General features: G+C 42.1%; 2 protein-coding genes across 2 annotated transcripts in view; one reads left to right on the top strand and one right to left on the bottom strand.

The window, feature by feature from the left end:
- Nucleotides 1-6,155, bottom strand: part of IL23R (interleukin 23 receptor) — a 46,555-nt gene extending 40,400 nt beyond the window's left edge. Inside the window, exons 1-3 of the mRNA XM_053245869.1 lie at nt 6,062-6,155; nt 4,696-4,989; nt 3,057-3,180 (exon numbers count right to left, since the gene is read on the bottom strand). Coding sequence (XP_053101844.1) covers nt 3,057-3,180; nt 4,696-4,989; nt 6,062-6,155 — 512 coding nt within the window. The remainder of the gene's footprint in view (nt 1-3,056; nt 3,181-4,695; nt 4,990-6,061) is intronic.
- The window catches only part of LOC128325300 (uncharacterized), an 82,514-nt gene that overhangs the window by 10,950 nt on the left and 46,102 nt on the right, over nt 1-25,462 (top strand). The window contains exon 2 of the mRNA XM_053250940.1: nt 6,341-6,427. The gene's annotated coding sequence lies outside the window, so the exon portion shown is untranslated. The remainder of the gene's footprint in view (nt 1-6,340; nt 6,428-25,462) is intronic.

The raw sequence follows: 25,462 nt of genomic DNA, 5'->3' as shown, positions 1-25,462 counted from the left end.
CTAGCATAAGAAGAGATCAAGTGACCTCTTTTCTCAGAAAGTGTAAGTAGGACATTCATATTTCTTTTTCACAGTCACCAGAACAGCAGCACATGTACGAATGTGCTTGGTTTGTGGCTGCCATCTATGACCACAAGTTTAGTCCTCATAGTCAGACCGCAACATCAGCTCCTGCTCTGACATATCTTAATCCTTGACTGAACTTGCAACTAACCTAGTTTTAGGGGCAAACCTGATCTTACAGGCAAAGCATGTCATGAAGCCCCAATGCTGCTTTTTTAAGCAAATGAAAACCAGCCTCTGAAGGCTGTGGTTCTGAGCAGAGGAGACTAGGAATTCTTAACCATTTCCTTGTCAGCTGTTTTTCTGCTCAAACTCCCCCCGAGCTAATTTCTCTGCAACAAGTTCAAAAGACATATTTATATTTACACATGTAAGCAAGCACCTGGTACTCTGTGAAGGGAGGAGGGCAGATTGGGATGTGACTTAAAGCAGCAAAATGGCTGATGGGTTAACAAGCACCCTATTCCGCCACTCAGATTTCAGCCTCCTGAGATGTTTTCCCATTGTATAAAAGGCTGTTGGAGCCTTGTTATCCCTGGAAAAGTTCTGTAGGTCATTCGGCGGGGGTTCTGTAGGTCATTCAAAAGATGGGGTTGCTACCAAACTGCTAAGTCATTCCCCCTTCATCCTTGCTCAGCTTCACCCAGTTAAAGCTCTTCTTGCTTCCTCTACCTCAATTCTGCCTTTGCAAGGGGATGGGTGCAGCCATGTGGAAGAGCACATGCTTTGTATGCAGAAGGTACCTCCTAAGTTCAATCCTTGTCATCTGGAAAGTCCCTGCCTTGAAGAATATGCCTATTAGTTTCTTACTTTCAGTCCAACTCTCCTTCAGTGCAGCCCGATCCTCTCTCTTCCTCTCTCTTAAAGAGGCAAGACTTGGCAAAGAAGTATGAACTGTGGCCGCTGTCCAATTACCTCCAATTGGGGCCCCTGAACCCAGAATGCTGCCACCATCCCTCTTCTGTGATGCCATTGCACAAGCACCTATACAGGACTCAGTGAACTTCTGTAGGAGCAGACAAGGGCAAATCCCCCCCAGGGGCGTAGCTATAATTGAGCAAAAGGGTTCAAAGAACACGGGCCCCCAGCTCCTGAGGGTCCTCCAGCTCCACCCCTCCCTATTTTCTTCATTATCTCCCTCACTCTGGGTGGCCGCCAGAGAGAAGGATGAACACGGGCCCCCTCCCCCCAGCTACGCCCCTGATCCCCCCTATGTTCTATCCTTTGCTGGCACATTGGCTGTTGGCATCAGGCCCTCAGAGCCACAGTTCCCAACTAACATCTTGAGGAGGGAAAGACAGAATGATCAACATGCATAGATTTTTACTGAAGGGCAGAGTTGCCCTCAGAATTGCACGCACGCTGTGTGCATGCATTAGAGGAGACACAAGTGTTCAAAAGGCATTGCATGCTTGGAACATGTTAAATAGATCTGTAAAAAGACATTAAGGGGACACGTTCAACTGCGACCTAATATTGTAACGATCTTTCTCAAAACATACCAAAGGATGAAAGCTACTGGATATTTAATATATACCATTTTAAAATTACCCACATATATACTCAAATCAATACATAAACCTTTAAATAATCAAAATTCATATATGAAGTAATGAAATTAGTTCCACAAAATTACTCAATGAAATAATGAAATCAGGTCCATATCCTACATTGCATATATAAGCACTCCTTTCTGTTCTTAGCTGCTACTTCAATGGTTAGTTGATGCTGTGCCAGTAAGCATTCCTTTCTGTAATCAGTTGCTATATCAACAATTGTTTGCTGCTGTGCCAGACGCGTTTTGGCTTGAGTCTTCTTCAGTGGCAATCAATTGTTATAGAGGTATTTCTCATGCACCTTACAAAATACATATAAGTGAATATGGAATTCATTCTACAAAGATAAGAAGTAGAACAATATAACCACTGGACTAACATAACACCCCCCAGTCTATACATGAAAGCTTTTTATCTGTCCTCCCAATAGCATTCATACTTAGATGGCTTATATTTGTGCACTTTTTGGAAGTTTGGAATTCATGAAGTTATACAACGAAGGAATTATTGAAAGAATTACTGGGTATTTTTAGATTTTATGTACCAGCCCATATGAAATATTGACGGACTGGGTATTAAGACTATTGGTTATTTTAATGTTTATGTATTTGTATGAATATGTGAATTTTGATTATTTAAGGGTTTATGTATTGATTTGAATATATATGTGGGTAATTTTAAAATGGTATATATTAAATATCCGGTAGCTTTCATCCTTTGGTATGTTTTCAGAAAGATCCTTAAAATATTAGGTTGTGGTTGAGTGTGTCCCCTTAATGTCTTTTTACAGATCTATTTAATATGTCATTCAGCAAAATATTTTGTTTGGGTGGGTTCTTGTGGTGCAATATAAACTTGCAGAGACACAAGTTTTGGGCTGTATAGAAATGTTTTAAATTAAAAAAATATTTTTTAAAAAAGTTTTCATTGGACCCACCAAGATTCATTTCTTTTTGATGCTTGGAACATGTTACATCAGACTCAGATCGACACAAACTAGTGAAGCTGTTAGTCTCTTGTTGAGTCTTTCCTTGCCAGGTGTTTGAAAAAGTAAGTTGTTTGAAGTATCCGAACATAGTATGTAGTGAGTGGTTAAATGTGTGTCTTTGCTAGGGTCCCAGCTGCACATCATATTAAACAAATGCTCATACCCTGTTTCCCCGAAAGTAAGACCTACCCCGAAAGTAAGACCTAGCAGTAATTTCTGATGTACTGCTAATTGCCCTAGTGCATTTTGGGGGGCTAAAATTAATATAAGACACTGTCTTATTTTCGGGGAAACACGGTATATGCATTCATTATAAGACACAACCCCAACTCTGTTTTTTCTGTGTACCCGGAATATAATCTCCCGCATCCCCCCACTACAGAGTGTGAAACCTGCTACAGATTATGCAGTAGTTGGGCCTTCCCATTCCCATCAAACAACTTTCTTACCTTTTCAAATATAGTTTGTAGTGAGTGCTTAAATGTGTGTCCTTGCCTGGGTCCCAGCTGCACGTCAGATTAAATGAATGCTCATATATGACACAGGTTACATTGACTGGCTTGTCAGGCAGATCTACAAAATATGCGGCATGTACAATGATGATTCAAAAGACAGAAAGGTAGACAATAGCTTATCCTGCAATCAAATTCTGTCATGGCCTCTTTAATCATATAATCACAAAACGCATAGTGCCCTTTTCTTTAAGAGAATATACAAAGAGCAATATGAACAGGTTTAAAGCAGTCATCTAGAGCACAGTTATTTGAAAGGCTCTCCACTGAAATGAATACATTCTACCTCCCCAAGCATGCCAGTTGGAAAGGAACGTGGGCTTCCCACCTCTTTTCAAATATAGTATGTAGTGAGTGCTTAAATGTGTGTCCTTGCCTGGGTCCCAGCTGCACGTCATATTAAATGAATGCTCATATATACATTCGTTATAAGACACACACACACACACACCACTCTACTTTTTTTATGTACCGGGCATATAATCTCTCACATCCCCCTACTACAGAGCATGAAACCTGCTGTGGATTTTGCAGTAGCTGGGCCTTCCGTGTGTGTGTGTGTGTGTGTGTGTGTGTGTGTGTGTGTGTGTGAGAGAGAGAGAGAGAGAGAGAGAGAGAGAGAGATGGGGCCTACCAGAAGCAGACTGCTGGGTGCAAGAAGCAAGTCTCCCCAGGAGTGGAATTGAGATGGGTGGCAGGTGGAGCCAACACTCCCCAAAGTCACTCCCTGATAGGTAGCTAGCCACACCTCCATTTCAGGCTTCATCTCACAGATTTCTCCCCACAGCTCCGAGAAAAACGCTAGACTATCCCACACTACCATTTTTAATGCTCTTCCAAAGTACAAGTTCTAAAAGATGCCTATAATGAGCATTAAGGACCAATCATCATGGGGGGGAAAGGCAAATAAGGCCGCTTGCTGTATGAACATGTTGCTATTACCATATTGTGAAGGCACTGTAAATCCCTCCCTCATCTGCCTAGAACTGCCCCTAACCCTAATTGTAGTGAAGCAGTGGTAAATCGCTGTCTGGAAAATGCCATAGGCAGTCTGGGAAGGGCAAACAAGCAACATCCCTGTGACTCATTTTCCTCCCTCAATTCATCTGCAGCAGGTACCCGTTACTATTGTAGCTGGGGAGAAAGGGAGCCTAGTGAATTCATGGAAGAGACAAGGTTTAAACTGGAGATGTCCTGATTTGCAGCTTATTCTCATAGCCACTTAACCTGCAAAATGTGCTGAGGTTGTTATCACCACTGGTAGTATCAACCCCCTACCCTAAAGGCCAATCACTTGGAAGTAAGGCTGGCAGAAAGTCCTATGGCACATGGTGGGACTTAGGTCTGAGGAAAATGCATTGGGCCACACTGTAAATCAGCGAAATTTACAGCAAAGTAAGTGTGCTTCTGATGAAAGCCCTAAATTAATTGTTTCAAAACCATAAATGTAATACCCCACCTCCAAAATGTCATCCTGACCTACAAACCAATTACTATTTATCCCAAATTAATTGAAATGGTCTAAAACTAGCAAAAAACACACTGCATATACATACAAACATACATACATACTTACAGCCCATGCAAAATTGTGTTCCACATATTAATGTGCTGGTAGCCTTTCCAGGACAACTGACATAACAAACGGCAGTAGAAAATGGTTTTTTATAACCACGAAGATGAAACTGAACTGTAGTTTTGTTTATAACTGACAATAATCTGTCCTCAATGTGTTCACCATTTAGGTGCATATATAATTTTGCTCCCAGACAATGTTCTGAATAAGAATGGCAGTTTATAGAAAAATCCTGGCCCATCTGAATGATTGGGGATGGTTCTGTCCACACACGCCCAGGACACTGTACAACACCTGTAGATAAACATAAATAAATCATCATAATATATGAATAAGTGTTTTGAGCATATAAATTAGTTGATTACATTCTTATATGGCCATTTCATTTAAATGGCCTATACCTAATTAGGGGTGTGCACAGAACTGTTTAGGATAGCTTGGTTTGAATCTGAGCCAAATTCAAACCGAACTGCCAGTCCATGACCCAGTTTGGGTCAAACCAGCCACTGGTTCGGCAGTTTGAGGGGGCTCAAACTGCCCCCTCGAAAGGGGAATCCAGTGAGGATTCACTTTTACAAGCACAGGTGTGGGAGAATCCTTCTAGGCTTCTAAAGGCCTTTATCGGTATGGCCTTGCCACTCCGAGAAGGCCTCCAGCAGCCCAGCTGTGCGGTGTGACCCTAATACTGACATTGACTGGCTTCCGTGCATGCGCGAAGCCCAGTCAATGTTGGTATTGGAGCCACACTGCATGGCCGAGTGGGCTCCTGGGGAGTGCTGGGAGCCTTCAAAGAGCGGCAGTATGGCCACTGCCAGGCCAATAAGGGCCTTTAGAAGCCTTAAGCCCAGTAAGGCTGTTTAGAACCAGTTTGACCCAATTCATCTCAGACTGGGCCCAGTTTGGTTTGGTTCAGTTTGCAAATCAAAACATTGAACCGGTTTGGTTCAAGATGAACAAGTTCGCCTTAAACCGGTTCATGCATACCCCTATACCTAATTCTGAAATCTAGTATAGACTGTGCAACACTGGGAAGCTAGAGTTCGTGGTGACTGAGTTGGAACTGGTTTTGAAAAGACAAACAGCATTGTTCAAGTGAGACTAACGTACATGTGACTGTATGATACGGAACGGCTTGTGAACAAGAATGAAGCTACATTAATCTTTCTGCTAAGTATGCTATAATGAAGGGTCAAATATGACCTTTCACAGAATATTATTGGGGGGCGGGAGTATATAGATGTATATAATTCATATAAAGCATCTGCTGTCTCATCTTAATCTGGGCAGTAACCTGTTGTGGGCACTGCCTGCCTGTGGACATCCATGGAGCCAAACTATATCAGGGACACTCATGTGGAGAAATTACCTGGGAGCTCTCTGCCATAGTATGTGCTCTTATTGCACAAGACTGCTTTAATTATCTCCACGGCACAGAAATGTGGTGGCTTGTATTTTATCATATGACAGCAGAGAAGTGGTAGCAGAATTATGTTCAGTAAAGATTTTGTCTAATTTTTTACTAGGTTTTTTTTTAAAAAAAATTGTGGTTTACCCTCACTATGTATACAGTATTATCAAATAAACATGAGAGATCTTCCCTGTAAACCTCTTACAGAATTGACTGATCTGAAATCTTCATTCACAGCAATGCCTTACCAATGAGAACTCCGCCCACCCAAGCAAATTCATACAATCTCTTCAGCATACTAAGGTGTGGGTTACCAGCCCTATGGTATGTATAGTCAATTACTCAGTCAGTTTTAGTACCATATGCTTAATGACAAAGTTTCCTGTTTGTAGGACCCACATGGATAGGAGGGGGGGTAATCTTATTTAAATTATTTTTCTGGTTTCAGCCACATGGATGGGATCTGTCAGCTGTATGGCCACTCAGTCCAATCCTGTGCTTGTTTACTCAAATGTAAGCTTCATTGAATGATACTGACTTGTATCATTGCAGAGAATGACATCTTCAAAGGAAAACAACTGTTTCAGGCGGGACTTTCAGTGGGCAAATGACATGGAAGGAAAGAACGAAAACCTCCCTCTATCTGCACCATGGTCCCAGTCTAGATCAGTGCCTCTGTAACTGGTATTTTAAAAGCAAAAGCAGACACACAAGAGACATTTAAAATTGCCTTATAGTCTCTCATAGACTGTAATACTTAACTGGCCCCGCAGAACAGCGACGAAACAGAAAGACTTCGTAGATATTGCAGGAGACTATGTACAGCAGCACCACAGCTTTAGACATAACCATCATTCAGAAAGTGGTAGACATCGATAAGAAGCATTGCCTATAAACAAAGGGAACAATATTAGGAGGTTGCTTTAGTTAACTATAACTTATAAGTTAATGCTATGAAACATCAATGGGACAAATTCAACATCATTCTCGTCAATTAGGAGAGGTGATCTTGGTTTTAGAAATTCATTTCTGTATCCATATAATAATTAATCTGAAATCAGTTTCATTAATGAAACTCAACATAGCTCTGACTGTACCAAGTAGGCTGAATCTTGGAATAATTTCTAAGTGGAATAGAATTCATTCATGCTCATTGTTCTGCTGAAGTCAGTAGCAAGCTATAGAAAGATATTTCCATTTTATAAAATAAAAATAAGTTAATGATCACCTTAAGTGGCACAGCAGGGAAATGCTTGACTAACAAGCAGAAGGTTGCCAGTTTGAATCCCCATTGGTTACTATATTGGGCAGCAGCGATATAGAAAGATGCTGAAAGGCATCATCTCATACTGCGCAGGAGGAGGCAATGGTGAACCCCTCCTGTATTCTACCAAAGAAAACCACAGGACTCTGTGAACACCAGAGTAGAAATCAACTTGATGGCACACTTTACTTTAATGGTGCAATATTAAGATACTTCAAGTCAGTGGCTGAGAAAACGATTAGTTCAATTCATAAAATTAAAAAAATCTAAAGAAGCTAGTGCTTTACTAGTTTTAGATGGGGAGAAAGTGTTTGATAGGATTGATTGGACCTATCTTTTTTAAAAATTGCTTGAAAAGTTGAACATTGAAAGAGCCTTTACATCATAGATTGGTACTATGAATTCAAATTGTACAGCTAATGTCTGCTATAGTGGGCTATTGGACTAAATATGTAAAGGCCCATTTAATAGAGGCATGAGACAGGGATGCTCTCTATCTCTATTACCTTTCATTCTTAATATCGAACAACTGGCAATAGCTGTCAGGAGACATCATCAGATTAAAGGAATTGTGTCAAATAAACAGTCACTGCTATGTGGATAATATGCCTCTTACACTCAGTGATCCAAGAATAAACTTTCCATTGGCTATGCACTTATTAAAGAAATGTGCCGCAAAATCAGGCTATAGATAGTGCTCAAGGAATAGCTGAAGATAGGAAGTCTTCCTGGCGCTCACCATCCTTTTCCTGCCCAACCACTACAGAATGTAACTCAGGACCCCATCCACATAGCAGATATGTCATGAAGATAGCTTGATCTGTAAGGATCTATCTTAGGTAGTCTGGATCAAGGAGCGACAGTTCTTACCATTATTTGCCTTTCAGCCAGGTCCACAGTTTGGTGAGCAATGCTGCATTTTGTACAGGAACACAACAGAAGTTTGAGCTGCAGCCAGTGGAAAGACCTTGACTAACTTGTTGCTCACAGAGTCCAGAGAACTAACCTTCTTGATATATTGTTGATATAAATTTGGGCTTGCTTTGGCACCCACAATGGAAAATTTGAGAAAAATAGAGGAAAATGTTTGAAAATATCCTGAGTTGTATTTGCAAAAAGCAGAATTTATTTTATTAATTGATATAGAGATGGCTGGGTTGCTAAGAAAGAAGCCATCCAAAGAGAGGCCTGAAAAGTTGGGGTGACTTGGTTGGGGTCTGGTATATTGGGGGCTTTTTCTTTAAGAGTGCCTTTTTTGATGAATAGTCTAAAAAAAAGAAAAAGGGGGGAGGGAAGGGAAGCCCCTTTAGGAGACTCTCCCTCCCCTTGCTTTTTCCTTTTTAACCAACCTTCTTTCCGCTATGAATTTTGAGAGGTAATATATTGATTCTGCTTGATTCTGATATCCTTCCTAATATTTTTATACTGCTTATCAACAAAACTTTCCAAATAGGATGGATCCCTGTCCCCAAAGGGCTCATGATCTAAAAAGAAACTTAAGATAGACACCAGCAACAGTCACTGGAGGGGTACTTTGCTAGGGTTGGATAGGGCCAGTTCTCCCCCGCTGCTAAATAAAGAGAATTGCCACGTTAAAAATGTGCCTCTTTGCCAGTTAGCCAGGGTTAAGCCCTAGGCTGAAGAGCATGACTAGGCAGAGTCCTTTCTTTTTGTCCTGTCCTACTTGGTTTAGGGTGTTTATAAGATCCCAGATCCTGTGTCCCTAAATAATTAATCTTAAAAGAGATTGCTGTGAAAAATACACCTTTCTTACTTGAAGCAAACCACAACTGTGCATTTTTCACAGGGATCTTGTGTAAAATTTTCAAATAATATAATTGCCATTGAAGAGGGACTTTTTTGCAGAAACACATTGAGCTTTCAATAAAGCATATAAATGAGAGGGGAGTTCTCTTTTTGTAGGCATTTTGGTGGATTCTTCCTGACTTTTTAATGGTTTTAAGTTCTGCTGGTTGCTTTTTTCCCCTTTTAGAATGCAGCAGGATATGACATTACAACAAATACAGGGACATTTCCAGTGCATTCTGGTTTTGTGGGGGTGAAGGGTACAACCAGCAAGAGTTGTTCATCAGCAACATTATCAGTGCCTCAGTTGCCACTGAAGCTGCTGATGCCCACAGAGGCAGTGTTAAAGAAAATAAGAAAAAGGACCTGTAATCACCAATAGCAGCAACTTCACTAAGCTCCCCTGAAACTCCTTTTGGGGTCATTCCCTTTGTTTGTTTCTCTGCTCCATGAACCTCCCAACAATGGACAGATGAGAACATCACTCCCACCCCCAGGAAATATTTTCCTAATTTTTACAGTTATTGTCCATAAGCAGGCAAGTAAAATATGTTGCAGGCTAGTAACTTTTGTGGGCATCATTACAAGGCTATACTATTCTATTTTATTATAAATACTTGATTCTAGAATTCCATTTTACTACAACTAAATAACCAAATATTGTTTACTACAGTAGAGCCACACTAGAGCACTTCAGAGGAATGGCTTTTCTGCAATTAGCTGGAAGCAGAATTCTATTCATCAACCCCTGTTAACTGAACAGAGAAGTACTTTTTTAATGTGGTGGCTCTCTTATACTTTACAGAGAGAAAGCAACTGCTTCTGTTCAGCTCATCCCAGCATATAGTATCCCTTCTAAAGGCTACCACTGTTGTCTCCCTTGTGTTTCAGACTGTGAGAGAACTATCTTCTTGTTCCTTAATATGTAAACCACTTTGAGACTGATATTTGTTGTTGAAAAGTGCTATATAAATATTATAAAATATTATAAAAAATAATTTAATATCACACTAGATTAATTAGAAATGTCCTTCCCCATGACCAAGAGGCTTCTATAATGCCTTCTCACAAGAAAGTTCCATTCAGCAAGTCCCTGGCAACTTCAAATAAAAAGTCATTGTTTGCAGGTTCAGCTCATTTTATTGGTTCCTATTGATGCAAACTGTAGATTAGTAATTTCCTCTTGAACAGATTTTCTGTCAATTGTCCTATGACAATTTCTATTCTAAATATTTTTTTTCATTGTGTTTTTAAATGAGAAAGTAACACTGTTCAGCTAATTTAAAAAGAAAAGAAAAATGAGTTGAAATAAGTAATAAAAGGCAATTCCTCTCTCACCCCCATGGGCATCAGCAGCCACACAGGTGGGCTGGGTGTATGTGTGGAAAATGAGCTGCAGATGCAGCTTATTCTCACTTTTCTCCCTGCCCTAGCCACATCACTCTCCTTGCCTCCCCCACCACAGTGTTGACCCCAGGCACCTGTTGCCAGAAAGCCATGTTTTGGGGTAGCGCAAGGAACACCCCTCTAGATGTACTAACACCACAGGGCTATGGGATTATAGTTCCCATGAACTTTTCACCTCGTGGTTTGACACTAGCTGGTCGCTAAGCACTGGCTGAGTTGGCAGCATGCCTCCAGGTTAAAGAGTCAGCAAACCAAAACAGGACACAGTCGCCTCTCCCTGAGGAAGAAAGGCCTCTGACTAGACCTCCGTCAAAATTGCTAAGGCAGTCCCACTTAGAGATAATGGTTGGAATGCTTCTTGGAAGTAGCACAGAAACAGATATTTCTCACCCTATTAAAGTTGATGGATTGGCTAGCAAAGATAAGGGAGGATGCTCATAAGCAAATAAAAGATGTGTATCTTTGCAGCTGAGGACACCTCAGTCTTGAGACTGTAAGCAAATATTGCCTTATTATCCCCTGCTAATTGGGCAAAGAAGCACCTTTTTAACATGGTGATTCTCTTTATTAAACAGGGAGAGAATAACTGGTCCTATCCACCCCCAGCACATTACTTCCAGTGACTCTTGCGTGTCTGCCTTATGTTTCTTTTTAGATTGTGAGCCCTTTGAGGACAGGGAGCCATCCTATTTATTTATTATTTCTCTATGTAAACCGCTTTGGAAACTTTTGTCTCCAAAATTTGTTGTTGTTGTTGTTATCCTCACACAACCACATTTGCATAACTGGCTCCTGCCCTTGTCCAGAAGAACCCACCTAAAGTGACTAAGTCCAGCTAGCAATAGACCCTGTTGTTTTGCACAGAAACTCCTTACCCTCCAGAGAGGGAGAAACCACCTGATTGACTCAGGAACTGCCTTAGGACATGTTTTTGGGTACCCCAGCCAGGCCTCAATGGCCTTGGATTCTGCTTGGAGACAGTTGGTATTCTGTTTGGTTCCACCAGCCTATAGAGTCATACATATGCGAGCTGTGGCTGTTGCTCCTCGCTCTTCTTCCCACACTTTACCCCAGAAGAAGCTACCTTGCCCAGCCATCACACAACCAACACACCTAGGAAGGATAGATAATACTAATGCCTTGCCTCTCTTTAAGCTCTCTTGCCACTTCTCCCTGCTTCCTTCCTCGGTCTATTGCAAGCCTCTAAGTAGGCTCTTATTCAGGACTTCAGCCAAATTATTGTATACCTCTAACCAAGACTCTCATTCAGAACGCTAGCCAAATTATTGAATTTCCTGATCAAACTCTCTTTTTGCCTTCTGTGACTCCCCGTTTTTACCTTTAATAAAGTCTTGAAACTGTACCTACATTTCCTCATTCTTTCCAATACGCCAGAACTGCTAAATTGATACTGTCTCAGAACTGCACCCCTAATCCAAGCTAATTCCCCCACTTTAGCCCCAAAGCATAGCTGGAGTGCCTACCAATTGCTCTGGGGCAGTTTTGGTAACGCATGCAGGCTGGTCATTTGCCCAGGTTGCGGAACTGGATAAATGACCAGCCTGTGCACCTGGTGTTAACGTTGTGGCGGAGGGGGTGAAGGAGAGTGAGGCAGCCAAGGTGGGGAAAAGAGAGTGGGAATGAGTTGCACCTGCGGCGTGTTTTCTCCCCCATGCTCCACCCCTACAGGTCACTAATGTCCATGGGATTAGAAAGTGACATGGAATAATTCACAAAAAGTGATTCAAGGAGAAATTGCTCAGTAATCCCCCAGCCAGGATGAATAGGAATCAATAAAACAGGCTGCACCTACAAGCCCAAAGTGTTCAATTTATAAGCAAGGAGCCCTGGAAAGGCTTAATAGTGCTTTGTCTTCCCCCCACTGGAAAGAATGGAGCTGCAATATCTTATTATCAAAAACATGGTTATAAACCAGTTCTGAAAAAACATGGGAGGAGAATGCAGAATACAGTGGAATTCAATGCTTTGATGAAACAATATCCTGCAGATGCTCTGTAAAGGGTGAGTGAAGAAAGGATGCCAGTTCCAGAAAAAAGAGCTAGTGTGGAAGTACCCAATGACACATAGTCTTATTGGCCAAATCCTGCCCTGCTATTGGCTGGGAGAAAGGTTCTGTTTCTTTGACCAGAGTAGGGCACAGCATACCTATAGTGAAATGATGCAGACTCTTCTGAACAATTACACCACCATCAAGATACGAGTTTTCATCTAGTTTTGGTTTCCACATCCCCTTTCCACAGGTCCATCATCAGTGACAACCAGCACCTTATATAATTTTGGAATGGCTGGTACTACACTTGCAGGACAGGCAGCTGGCTGCAAGATGCCACAACTGTGCATGGTGTTTGCCTTTCCGTGGACACCTTGTGATCTGGTTAGTAACAGGGTATCACAGTCCTACTGTGGTTTTTCAACTTCCAGGCCAAAGATTTGCAAATAGTATGACTAATTCTTAAAATTTCTTAAATGCTACAATGTTTACTAAGCACTATAAAAACAAACAAGTTGGGTTCCTGCCAAAATGGCTTATAGCTAAAAGAAAGCTATAACAGACGAAAAACAAAAAGACTGATGAAGGAGATGAAAATAAGAGCAAAGTTAAGGTACATGCATTTTGCATTGCATAATAATAGGATAAAGATAGTAAACAGTTACCAGGAGATTTTCCAAATGGCAATTTACTCCTGCTTTAATACAATTAGAGTTGGAGAGTGTTCAGACAAAGCAGCAGGTGTGGTGGTGGGGATTTACAGTGACTTCAACACAGTAACATCAAGGTGCTATTCATACAGTCAGTGGCATTATTCAGATTTTTTCATGACAATTGGCCTTTAATGCATAAAATATGCATCTTTTTAAAGCTGCACTTTGGGGGAGTGTAGAGAACAGTTTTGTGCAGAGACTTCGGCATTTTTGTGGAGCCATATGGAAAAATTCCTGAGACAAAACCTGAGACAGGGTGTGCGTGTGTGTGCACGCTACCTATCTGGGAGTGATACTGGGGAGTGTCAGCTCCACTTGCCATCCCTCTCAGTTCTACTCCTGGGCAGAGATGCATATAAATTATACCTCCACAGTGTTCCTGTGAAAGAACACCAATACATCAGAGCAGCTCAGCAACATCTCCTTTCAAAAATGGAGAAAGAAGTAATAACATATCCCTGGTGTCTGGGGATTGGGCCTGTGTGGAGCCCTGCTGTCCCATGAAATATCCTTTTCAATGAGATAATGTTGTGGTAGATCTTCCAGTTGCTCTGCTGTACTGGCGTACTTGCACAAGAACAGAGTCGGAAAACTTCCCACCCCGCCAATAGGAAGAATGGAAAGCACTTCCATTCCAGAGGGAAGTTTCTGACCCCACAGCAACACCCCAACATTTCAGAGATTTTTTTTTTTAAATGTATTAGATTGTTATCCTGCTTTTTTCCTGCCATTGTGAAGCCAGGAGGTCTCCCATCCAGGCCCTGGTCAGACCCAGATCCACTGAGCATCAGTAACATGGCTGCATCATGTGCCTTCCAACCACTATGTAAGTTGAAGATAGGGCACTCACACCACAGATGAATGGTTGGAGTGCACATGCACGCATGCGTGTGTGTGTGTGTACAAACACATACACACACACTCACACTCTTTGAGTGTTGAGAGCTGGTCTTGTGGCAGCAAGCATGACTTCTCCCTTTAGCTAAGCAGGGTCTGCCCTGGTTGCATAAGAATGGGAGACTAGAAGTGTGAGCACTAAAAGATATTCCCCTCAGGGGATGGAGCCGCTCTGGGACGAGCAGAAGGTTTCAAGTTCCCTCCCTGGCTTCTCCAAGATAGGACAAGATTATTATTTTTTATTGGGACAAGATTTTTTTATTGAACCAACAAACTACCAAAGCATACAGTACGTTGCCAAGATAGGGTTGAGAGAGATTCCTGCCTGCAACCTTGGAGAAGCCGCTGCCAGTCTGTATAGACAATACTGAGCTAGATGGACCAATGGTCTGACTCGGTATATGGCAGCTTCCTATGTTAGACTATTATACATTGCTAAAGACTCTTCTCTGCTTGGTGTACACAATGTTCATATATTCTACAACAGCCTTTCTTGTCAACTGAAGATTCCACTGTGAAGGAAATAGCAGCTGTGTGTGTGTGTCCGTCCCCAGATCAGAATCATGAAGAGGGTGGGAACTGGCTGTTTACTAAAAAGGAACAAGACACACATGTGCTAAGCAATAACCATGTGGTAAGCTTCTTGTCTAAACTGACCTTTTGTGGGCTATTTTAACAGCATAAGCATTGACTGCTAATTAGGGGAGATGACACGTAAGTACTAAGCACACAGAAAACATCTCATCCAGTTTGCCCCTAAGGGTTCATTCCTAGGCCAGAAAGTGAGCCAGGAACAGTCAGGAATGAGGCGAAGTACCAAACTCTCCCATATTTCACAAATGAAAACTGTTCTCGAAACAGTTTGAGCTGCAGCCCTCATTACATATTGGCTATGGCTTTTTTTTGTCTACTGTATACTGTCTTCCTTTATCCTGAAAAGGAAGAACTTGTCCGGTACCGGCTTTCGAAGTTGCTCACAATGGATCTGGCTGTACTTAATTTTAAAAAGCTGCAACTCAGACACATTCAACAAGCAGCAACAACTACTATATAAATATGCAGTTATGGCAGGGATGGAAAGCAAGCAGGGTGCTGCATTTCATATCCATGCCTCTACATGGACACACGCTGGAGCACTAGAGAAGCTGCATCTTGCCACAGAAAGAAGGCAAAATCTAAAGAACTCTAGTGCAGATGTGTACATAATAATACAATTTTTCAAAGACCTTCTCAACTTATTTCCCAAAGGAAGGGGAAAAAACCATTGGGACAAAATATGTAATTTTATCAATTAAACACCTCTTGGCATCTTCTTACATTATATTTATTATTGATTGATTGATTTGATTTTTATACCGCCCTTCCAAAATGGCTCAGGGAGGTTTACAATTAAAACAAACCATTAAAACAGTCAAGAGCTAAAATAAAACAATATAACAACAATTAACAATTTAAAAGCATTTTAAAACAATTAAATAATCGCAGAAATTAAAAACCCTGAAACTGGGTTAAAATATTAAAACTGGTTTAAAAAAAAAAATGCTCTGAAATGTCACAAATAATCAAACACAAAGGATTTCCAGCTACAGTAGATGTATTACAGAGCCATATATTTATAGTCAAGTCAAACTCCTGCTAACCTGGCAAAGAGGCACCTTTTAACATGGTGATTCTCTTTATTTAGCAGGGGGAGAGTAACTGGCCCTATCCACCCCCAGCACAGTACCTCCAGTGACTGTTGCTGGTGTCTATCTTATGTTTCTTTTTAGATTGTAAGCCCTTTGGGGACAGGGATCCATCTCATTTATTTATTATTTCTCTATGTAAATCACCCTGAGCCATTTTTGGAAGGGCAGTATAGAAATAAAATAATAAAATAAAATAAAATAAATAAGTTGGTACAGTTTAACCCTGTTAACAAAGATCCAGAAAATATATAGTTCCGCCTTATCAACTGTTTGAAATTATGAATGGAGTTTTACCTTGCTATCCATCAGGCCATGTGTCCTTCTTCTGTGCTGATTTCTCTGCTAACAGATGCAGAATTAATGTCCCTTGCCATTTGATGTGCGTAATTCAGAATGCACTGGTAGAGGAACAAACAGAAATGGGGAGACAAAAACAGGTTGTGAACCGTGACCTACATTACCAAAAACCTAAGAGGAGCTTATCATTTCTGCTTTAATATCTAACTTTTACTGTGATGTGAGTCAGTCTGTGGGAAAACCCACAATCTTAAAAAAAAACCACACACACACACACACACACAAATCCTACCCAACAACTGCCTCTTTTCTCTAGAACCCTCCCACCTCTTTTTCAGCATCAACGTTTTCTCCAAAGTAATGTACAATCTCACACAAAAATGTTTGCATAGGTATAGCACATCCATAGCTGCCTAGCAAGCTACTTTTTCAGATTTGGGAAACAGAGGGTAGCATCCAGAGCAGCTTTTCAGGGGACTTGAGGCTGCATTAAGGTGGGGTGTGTGTAATGACTCCCTTGCACTAGGACCACTCTGGATGCTACCCAATTAGTTAAAATTAACTCCTTTGCTTAGAATAAGATTTACCAATTCTACTTAACCACCCTAATGCAAATTTTGCACATTTATTCTACTTACTAAAATATTTATATGCCACCCTTCCATTAAAACCCCCACCTTTCCATTAAAACTTTACCTTCTCTTTCCATTAGGGTGGCTTACAATACTGAATTTACAATAGTAAAACAAGCAATCAATAAAAACAATGACATGCAGTAGAGTAGGGTAAGGGAGGGCATAGGCAGTCCATGTTCAGGCCACCTGCCCCAGCCACCTGGTGGTGGTGACACCCCTCCAGCAGTGGTGCCCCTTCTCTTTCCACCATGTACATGGGGCGCCTCTTCTATTCCCACTGTGCATGGCGACTGAGCAGCAGGCTACTCCTTCAGTGAGGCTGCTGCCGCTGCCGCTGCCACTACTGCCACTGCCACTGCCACTGCCACCACACATACAGTGGGCAGAAAGTTTGCAACAGGGGTCTGCTGCCATGTGCCCTTTGTGGAGAGCATGGCTGCCCCAACAGCAGTAGTGCATGGGTTCTTGGAACCCTTGTGCTCAATTACAGTCCCACCCCTGATTACATGGTAAAGCAGTCAATGAAAGAACTGCCACCAATAGCCAAAAACAATTTAGCAGGACAAATTAATCCAAAGGCCTTCTTAAAAATCAAGTTTCAGCTGCTCAGAAAAAGTAAGTACCAAAGCAGCTATATGGAGCTCTTGCGGGAAGGCATTTCATAAACTGAACACTGCAGTTGGTAAGTTTGCAGCAGTATACACATGTTTCATTTATATCCTGCCTTTCTTCCAAGGTGGCAAATGTTCAAAGCAATGTATGTAGAACTGGGTCTCCTATCTAGGCACTTACTCTGTATGTTCAAATTGAGAAAGTGTGTCTGGCAGCATTTTGGACACGAGAAGTTCTGAAAATACTTCTTTGTATGGATGTGCAGAACGTTTTGACTCGAAATGGGCTGTTTCAAGTGTTTCGAGCTTGAAACAGAACACCCTAGTTTAAAAGGGCCTGTTTTGAGCTCAGAGCAAAGCAACCCCATTCCGATTGAAATGTTTTGACATTTAGAGCACCATTTTGGAGGCCTGTTTTCCCCTTGCGAATTGGTTTTCTGGCACTGGCTTCCAATTGGTTTGTGATCTCCTTGCTTCTTAGTTGGCTTGTTATCATAGAAATCAAGTGTTGCCACGGGCAACTGTGCCCCCATTGTCGGGGGGGAGGAGGGAGGTGGAACACAAAAGGAGGGAACTTCAAAATGTATTCAGAGTGACTGGGAGGTAGAGAGAGCCCTTATGTCGCCCTTGAAGAGGATACATCAGGAGAGGAGGTAGGTAGGCTTGATTTTTGTGGTTTTCTTTCTCAGCCCTAGTATAATATGCTGTGCTATTGCTGCTAAAACTATCTGGTTTTGCTGGATCTCAGACTTACAAAGGCAAATATTGGGTTCCTTCCTTCCTTCCTTGAGTTGTGGTTTGTTTTGTGAGGTAGTGTTGTGGTGAGAAATGGACAGTGGTAGTGTGCTCTCTCTCTCATATGTGTAATATATTTGTGATTGCTGTGATGAGCTCCATGTCTGGCCTTGAACTAACTTGTGCTTCACTCACTGCTCTGGAATCTGTATTGCAAGATGTACTCAGACAAAATGTAGCTGAAGTTGCTCTAGTTGAGGGTATGGCTTAGCTTAGCTTGCTGCTAAGGATGGTGCCAGGGCTGTCCTTTGGAGAGCCTTGGTGGGATGCAGGGCCTGGGGCAAATCAGCCAGTGCAGGGCCCCTTTCCAATTAATTTGAATGAGAGTTAAAAGAGCAGAGCCTGGGGGTCGCCCTGCTTGCCATGCCCTAAGGACAGCCCTGGATGCTGCTGTGAAAGCTGTTGCAATGCTAGGAAGTAAGGTGTCATAATTGTGTGCAAGAGAGCAACATGTGCCAAGGATATTACTGCAGTGCAGGCACTGTGGCTGGCAGTGGGTTCTGGGTCAGTGATTCTCTTTTGGTCATTTTTGGACTTTGTTTGAAATGTGTGTTCTGTGTTGGGAGGGACAAATTTCCTTTACTGTGTGCTTCTTTCAAGGCAGGTTAGCAAAATGCATTGCAAATCATATTGCAGTTCAAAACATGTGTGCACTCTGTGCAGCTTGTTTTGGCCAAAGGGAACAATGGGGAATTTGAAACACCCGATTGTTCCCTATGGGTAGCTCCTAGGGACACCAAAGTGGATTGTGTGCTAGGGCATGATGGGTGCTACCTACCACTTAACCCACAAATGAAATGGGCAAGTGGATGATTTTAAACAAATGTTTAACCTTTTCCCCAAACCCCCATAGGATCCTAGAGGGAAAGGTTAAAATTTGTTTAAAATTGCCCACTTCCTCATTTCTATTGTGGGTTGGGTAGTAGGTAGCACCCATCATGCCCTACCAACCAACCCACTTTGGTAACCCATGGGGGACAATGGGGTGTTTTGAGTTTCCCCATCATGCCCTATGGCCGAAACTCTCGAAACCTTTCGAGGTATTTTGCCAAAACAGCTGGCTGGAAACATTTTGGTCATTTTGTGTTTCACTTTGAGCTTGAAACAAAATGCTAAATCCATTTTATTTGGACATCCCTACTTCTTTATGCTGAAATTCTCCAAACTCTATACAGACCACAAGCCTTGGGTGTCCCTAATAAATTGCAAAGATTTAATTGTGTGCCAATCAGATGCTCCACCTCAGAATGATACAGTATAACCCCATCACAGAGTACAATGAAAACAAGACACTTGCGGTAGCTGATATTTTGTCAAGCTCCACTAAGAAATCTGTGATCCTGAATCAGATCAACCGACAGAGGAAATTGACCTATGAAGCAGCAGCACCATTTCAGAACTGGAATATCAGTGCATAGTGCTGTGGATTCAGAGCTACAGGTAGTAGTGAAGTTTATGCAGAGTGGTTGGCCATTGTTTGCAAACTACATGCCAGCTACATGTCAATCCTTTCTTTGCAGACTGAGCAGCACTTACAGAGTCAAAAGGACTAGTTCTTTATGGCAAAAGAATCATCATTCCAGCTGATTTGAGACAAAAGATACTAGCAGAACTGCATGAGGGCCACCAGGGCATCACTAAATGCAGAGAGTGCACACAATACTTGGTTTGACAGCGAAAGCTGAGTCAAGACCCTTAGTGGCAAGCTGTGAGTTCTGCCACTGGCATACACCCTCCTCCCAAATGAAAGAAGCACTAGTCACCCATTGCCAAAGACCCTGGAAACAGATTGGAGCAGATACAACAACAAATATTTATATACCACTTTTCAACAAAAGTTTCCAAAGTGGTTTACATAGAGAATAAATTGATTGATTGAATGGATCCCTGTCTACAAAGGGCTCACAATCTAAAAAGAAATGTAAGATAGACACCAGAAACAGTCTCTGGAGGTACTGTGCTGGGGATGAATAGGGCCCGTTACTCCCCCACTTCTAAATAAAGAGAATCACCATGTTAAAAAAGTGTCTGTTTGCCCAGTTAGCAGGGTTTCACAGGGATATCTGTGAAATACAAGGAACAAGGTGCCTAGTTGTTAAAGACTATTTCTCTAGGCTCCTAGAAATTGCGTATCTACCTGATCTTACAAGATCCACTACTATCAGTTGTTTAAAGAACATAATGGCCAGGAGGGCTTCTAATAGATAATGCCCCACAATTTATGGGGAAAGAGTTTGCCCATTTTGTGGAAAAATACAACTGTTGACACATCACAACCAGTCCCCACTCTCCACAAGCCAATGGGGAAGCAGAAAAAGCAGTCCAAACTGAGTCCAAGTAGATTTGGGCTCAGGGTGACCCATTTTTGGTCTTATGGCCCTTATTAAACTACAGAGCAACCAAGAGCAGCCCAACAAACTGATCATAAATCGACAGCTATGGACACCTGTTCCAACCCTGGAAATCACTTTATATATTCAGTGGCCCAAGCTGGCGGCAGTCTGTCTGTTATATTTTCTAGTAAAGTAAAGATGTGCCATCGAGTCAGTGTCAACTCCTGGCAACCACAGAGCCATGTGGTTTTCTTTGGTAGAAAACAGGATCATGATTCCTTTAATCAATCAATCATGCATATTATGCCCAAAGGAAATGCCTCTAGTTTTGCTTAGGATCTTATTTCAAGGGGGCAAGGAAGACATGGATGCAGGAAACCAGAATTAAAACATATTTTTATGTAACTTTTATTAAGGCAGAGGCACTCTAATAGGGATGTACTTGAAATGCAATTCGGCTTCCGGTTCATGGTACAATCCCTTTAGAATCAAGGGCATACCCAGCACCTTTAACACTCAGGAGGAGCAAGTCTGTCCCTGTTCCTCCACTCCTCTCCACCACTTCCATACTGGCAGATCCTCCTCCCCCCGCCAGCTATCTGTGTGTATCAGCAGCGCCCTCCCCCAGCAGCCTGCACATCACATCAGTATGCAGGGGCAGCTGGGAGATGCCCCGCCAGTGCATGGGCATAGCTGGGGGGAGCGCCAGGATTAATGCAATGGTGGTGATCAGAGGATGAGCAGGGATGGACCTGCTCCCCTCTGTATTAAAGTAGCTGAGTAAGCCTTCTATTCTAAAGGGATTGTGCCATGATTCAGAAGCCGAATCACATTTCAGCACATCCCTACAGTACAACAATGACAGAGTTAAATGATAACGATAATAGTCATGCAATTTCAATAAAGATAGATAGTTACTGCGTATTTAGAACTGGTAACAATGACAACTAATAATTATGCCAATAATTAAATAATAATCATCAAATAATTATTTAATTATTTATTATTTAATTGTTTAAATATGTTATTTTATTATAAAATTATTATTATTATTATTTTAAATTATTTAATTATAATAATTATTAATAACTAATAGTTAAAAATAATAGTTGTAATCACAAAGACAGATATCCACAAAGGAAACATAGCTTTAGGATAACAACAACAATACAAGTCTCAGCACAAGTCTCTTTCATACCACACATATACTTCTCTCTACTTAGCCAAAAAGGTGACCAACCTTTTTGCTCAGGTGATGCTGGGCATGGCTAACAGGATAAGGAAGGTGCTGTGCAGGTCCTGGGTTGCAAGACAGTGATTTCTTCCTAACTCCATGGACTTGCTATGGTATAATATAGATCCTCTGGAAGGGCAGCCTTTCTGGCTTTTGGGCTCCACTCCCATGACTCATCATTGGAAAGTCCCTTTAGACCTCTTGGAAAGTATCTCCTCTGGGAAGTCCCTCAGAGTACAGCTCTTGTCTGCTGGACCAGGTCATCTTATTATTTATTTATTTATTATTTATTTGATTTATATACCGCCCTTCCAAAATGGCTCAGGGCGGTTTACAATCTTGTCCTAAACTTGCCCAGGAGATCATTTCTCTGCCACTGGAGATGGTCCAGGCATCACATCCCACTCCTCACACATATATCAAGTCTCTGCCCTTAAGATACTTCCTTTTCATCCAATAATCTTCAGCTGTTTGCCATCACAGGGAACTTCTGAAGAAGAGCCACTGAGTGAAGCAGGTTGCCATCAGATCAACTTCCTGGGACTAAACTAGGACTCTCAAACATTACTTTTAACCCAGCCGCCATCAAGGAGCAGACAACCTCTAATAGTGGGGCGGTCTGGAAGCCTGCATGCTATCAAGAGTCAGCACTGCATAGGATAAGAATAGTATTCATTTGAGGGACAGAATAATCCCTGGGAGCTATTATAGAAGATCGATAGTCTACTGATCACCTCTAACTGAGGAAATTGTTCAACAGTTATTCAGTGATTCTTGTTCGCCCTTTCTCATTGGGTTGGGTTTCGTTTGAGAATCAAAGACTGGGGAGGGGTGGAATTTAGTGATCCTGCCAAGGGGACGGGCCAAAGGCCTTAAAGGGAGTTGGAGTGTTAAAGGAAAGCAGTGTGTGTGCTTGTATTTTGAGAGAGTTTAGGCAGTTCAAGCAGGGCTAATGTAATAAAGAAGCTGTTGCTGCTTCATCAGAGTCCTTGTGTCTTCATTATTATTATTCCTGTCAGTAATGTGGGGTGGGGTTTGTAAAGTGGTAGGAAAACAAAATGGTAGTTAAGGAGGCCATTAGGGATGTGCTAAACGTTTCGGGTACAGAATGATCTGTCCCTGAAACAGCGAATTTCGGGTGATTCGGATCCGAACTGAATCACCCTTCTAGCCATCCGAAATTTTTCGGAGCCGAAACGAATCACCCTCGTTTCGGCTCTGAAATATCTGTTGTTTTGGCCCTCCATTTTGTGGCCAAATATTTCCCGCCTTTTTGCCTCCCATTGACTTCAATGCAAAAAGGTCTGATGTGACGTCTGCTCAAATTTTGGGTCCCGGGGCAAAATAGTGGGGTGGAGTGGTAGTGCCTAATGGGTGGAGGCTACCACCCCAATTGCAGAGGGATTGGGCAAAGTGCTGGTTTTTGGTGAATTTTTGAAGTTTTAGTGTCTTTGGGGCAGATTGGGGGCATAACGTAGGATCTGGGCCAAAAGAGTGGGGTGGGGTGGTAGTGCCTAATGGGTGGAGGCTACCATCCCAATTGCAGAGTGATTGGGCAAAGGGCTGGTTTTTGGTGAATTGTTGAAGTTTACGCATCTTTAAGGTTTTCCCCCATTAGGTACAATGGAGGGTGTATCGCTTCACGTCAGGGGGAAAGAGGTGGCCTAGAGCAGTGTGGGGTTGGTGGTAGTGCCAGGTAGGGGCAAGGAAGCTAACAGAATTTTTTCAAAGGATTTGGACAGAGGGCTGATTTTTGGTGAATTGTTGAAGTTTACACGTCTTTAAGGTTTTTCCTCATAAGGTATAATGGAGCTTTCAGCAGCCCCATAAGTGCACTTGGGGGGTGCTGGGGTGGCCCAGAGCAAGTGGTGGTGTAGTGCACATAGGGTGCCAACAACCAGGTTGTTTCTGAGGTATTCTGAGTGTGGATTCTGTGATAGCAAATTAGAGTGGATTCATGGTGTCTCATTGAAAATCTCATTTGCTGTTATAGAATCCACACTCAGAACACCTCAGAAAAACCACTGTAACCTTATGTCACTATTTTTGTTTCTTGGCAATAAAATAATGTGAATTCTCTGTCATTCTTCAGGGTTCAGCTACCTTCCCCACATTTCTAGAAGAACTCTTGAAGTAGGAAGAGGACACACTGTATCTCTAGTGCAAATGCACCATGAAGTACACTATCAAACAAATTAGATCCAAAATATACAATCCAACATAATCTTTACGACACAGGCAGTAAAGATATGTAGTAAAGATTAGTTGTATTGTATGTGTTTGATCTAATTTGTTTGATACTGGTTATATATAGATGTGTGTACACGCCTATTTTGCAGTTAATTACACCATGCACGCCTGCTATTTCATGTACATTGCAGCCACTGAGGCCTGCACTTAACTGTTGATCACCTAGCTCAATATTATTATAATTCCCCCACCCAGCAATATGTCTTAAGTCCTCTTCGTTTATTATAAAGCTCTTAAGGGAACTAGCATTATCGTCTAACTATTGCATAAAGACATACAAGCAGCAAACAGCAGGCAAAATAGAGTCTTCAACAACCTGTAACATTGCTGGTGGGTGACTGGGCTGTAGTGTTCCCTCTAACAAGGATTACCAGATGTTGTTCATTACAACTCCCAGTATCCCCAGGTGCAATGGCCTTTGGCTGGGGATTATGGGAGTTGTAGACCACAACACCTGGAGCTTTCTCATAGGAACATAGGAAGCTGCCATATATTGAGTCAGACCATTGGTCTATCTAACTCAGTATTGTCTTCACAGACTGGCAGTGGCTTCTCCAGGGTTGCAGGCAGGAATCTCTCTCAGCCCTATCTTGGAGAAGCCAGGGAACTTGAAACCTTCTGCTCTTCCCAGAGCAGCTGCATCCCCAGTGCTCACACTTCTAGTCTCCCTTTCATATGCAACCAGGGCAGACCCTGCTTACTTAAGGGGACCAGTCATGCTTGCTATCACAAGACCAGCTCTCCACACAAGGGCTTTAACCCCAAATTTCTTCCGGAAGGGACGGTGTTTGTTCTCACGGAAGCTGGATTCCCGCCTAGGTCAGTTTGATATCTTTGGAAGCACCCTACACACACACTGGGCTTTTTCTTCTGGATTTCACTTCATCCCAATTTATTCACAAGTTTTTAAAATCCTGTTTTACCCAGGAGTTTTGGGAGATAAATTGAAGCAGGAGCGTTTCCACACAGGGCTGTTACCATGAATCTCCTTCGGAAGAGAGTGTGTGTCTTCACATACTAGCCAAACTGGCCTTTGTCTTCCAAATTCTAGCTTATCTCGATGTATTTCTGGGTTTTTAAAATCCTGGTTTTAAGCAGGTTTTTCTGTGTATGCTCAAGTTGACTTTTTGGAACAATATTAGTCTGCTTGCTTGCTTAAGGTTTTTGCTCGTTAAAAAAGAGGTTTTACCAACAAACTGATGGAAAGCACACCACATATGCAGAGGTGCTCTTACTCCTGGACTTCGGCCTCGAAGTCCAGGGCCTCCACAGCCCCTGCCCCCCCCCGCAATCCTCTTTAGTCTGTCCTGGGTGGTGTGGTCGCCTGGCGGAGCATGATGATGCTTAATTTGCAGGGGAGAGTGGGCCTCCAAAGGCCTTTAGGTCCAGGCTCCAAAATTAGCTAGGTGCACTTCTGC

The sequence above is a fragment of the Hemicordylus capensis genome, chromosome 4 (genome assembly GCF_027244095.1).
Source record: "Hemicordylus capensis ecotype Gifberg chromosome 4, rHemCap1.1.pri, whole genome shotgun sequence".
In the NCBI taxonomy this organism is placed as follows: Eukaryota; Metazoa; Chordata; class Lepidosauria; order Squamata; family Cordylidae; genus Hemicordylus; species Hemicordylus capensis.
This window is presented reverse-complemented; position numbering and strand designations above follow the sequence as displayed.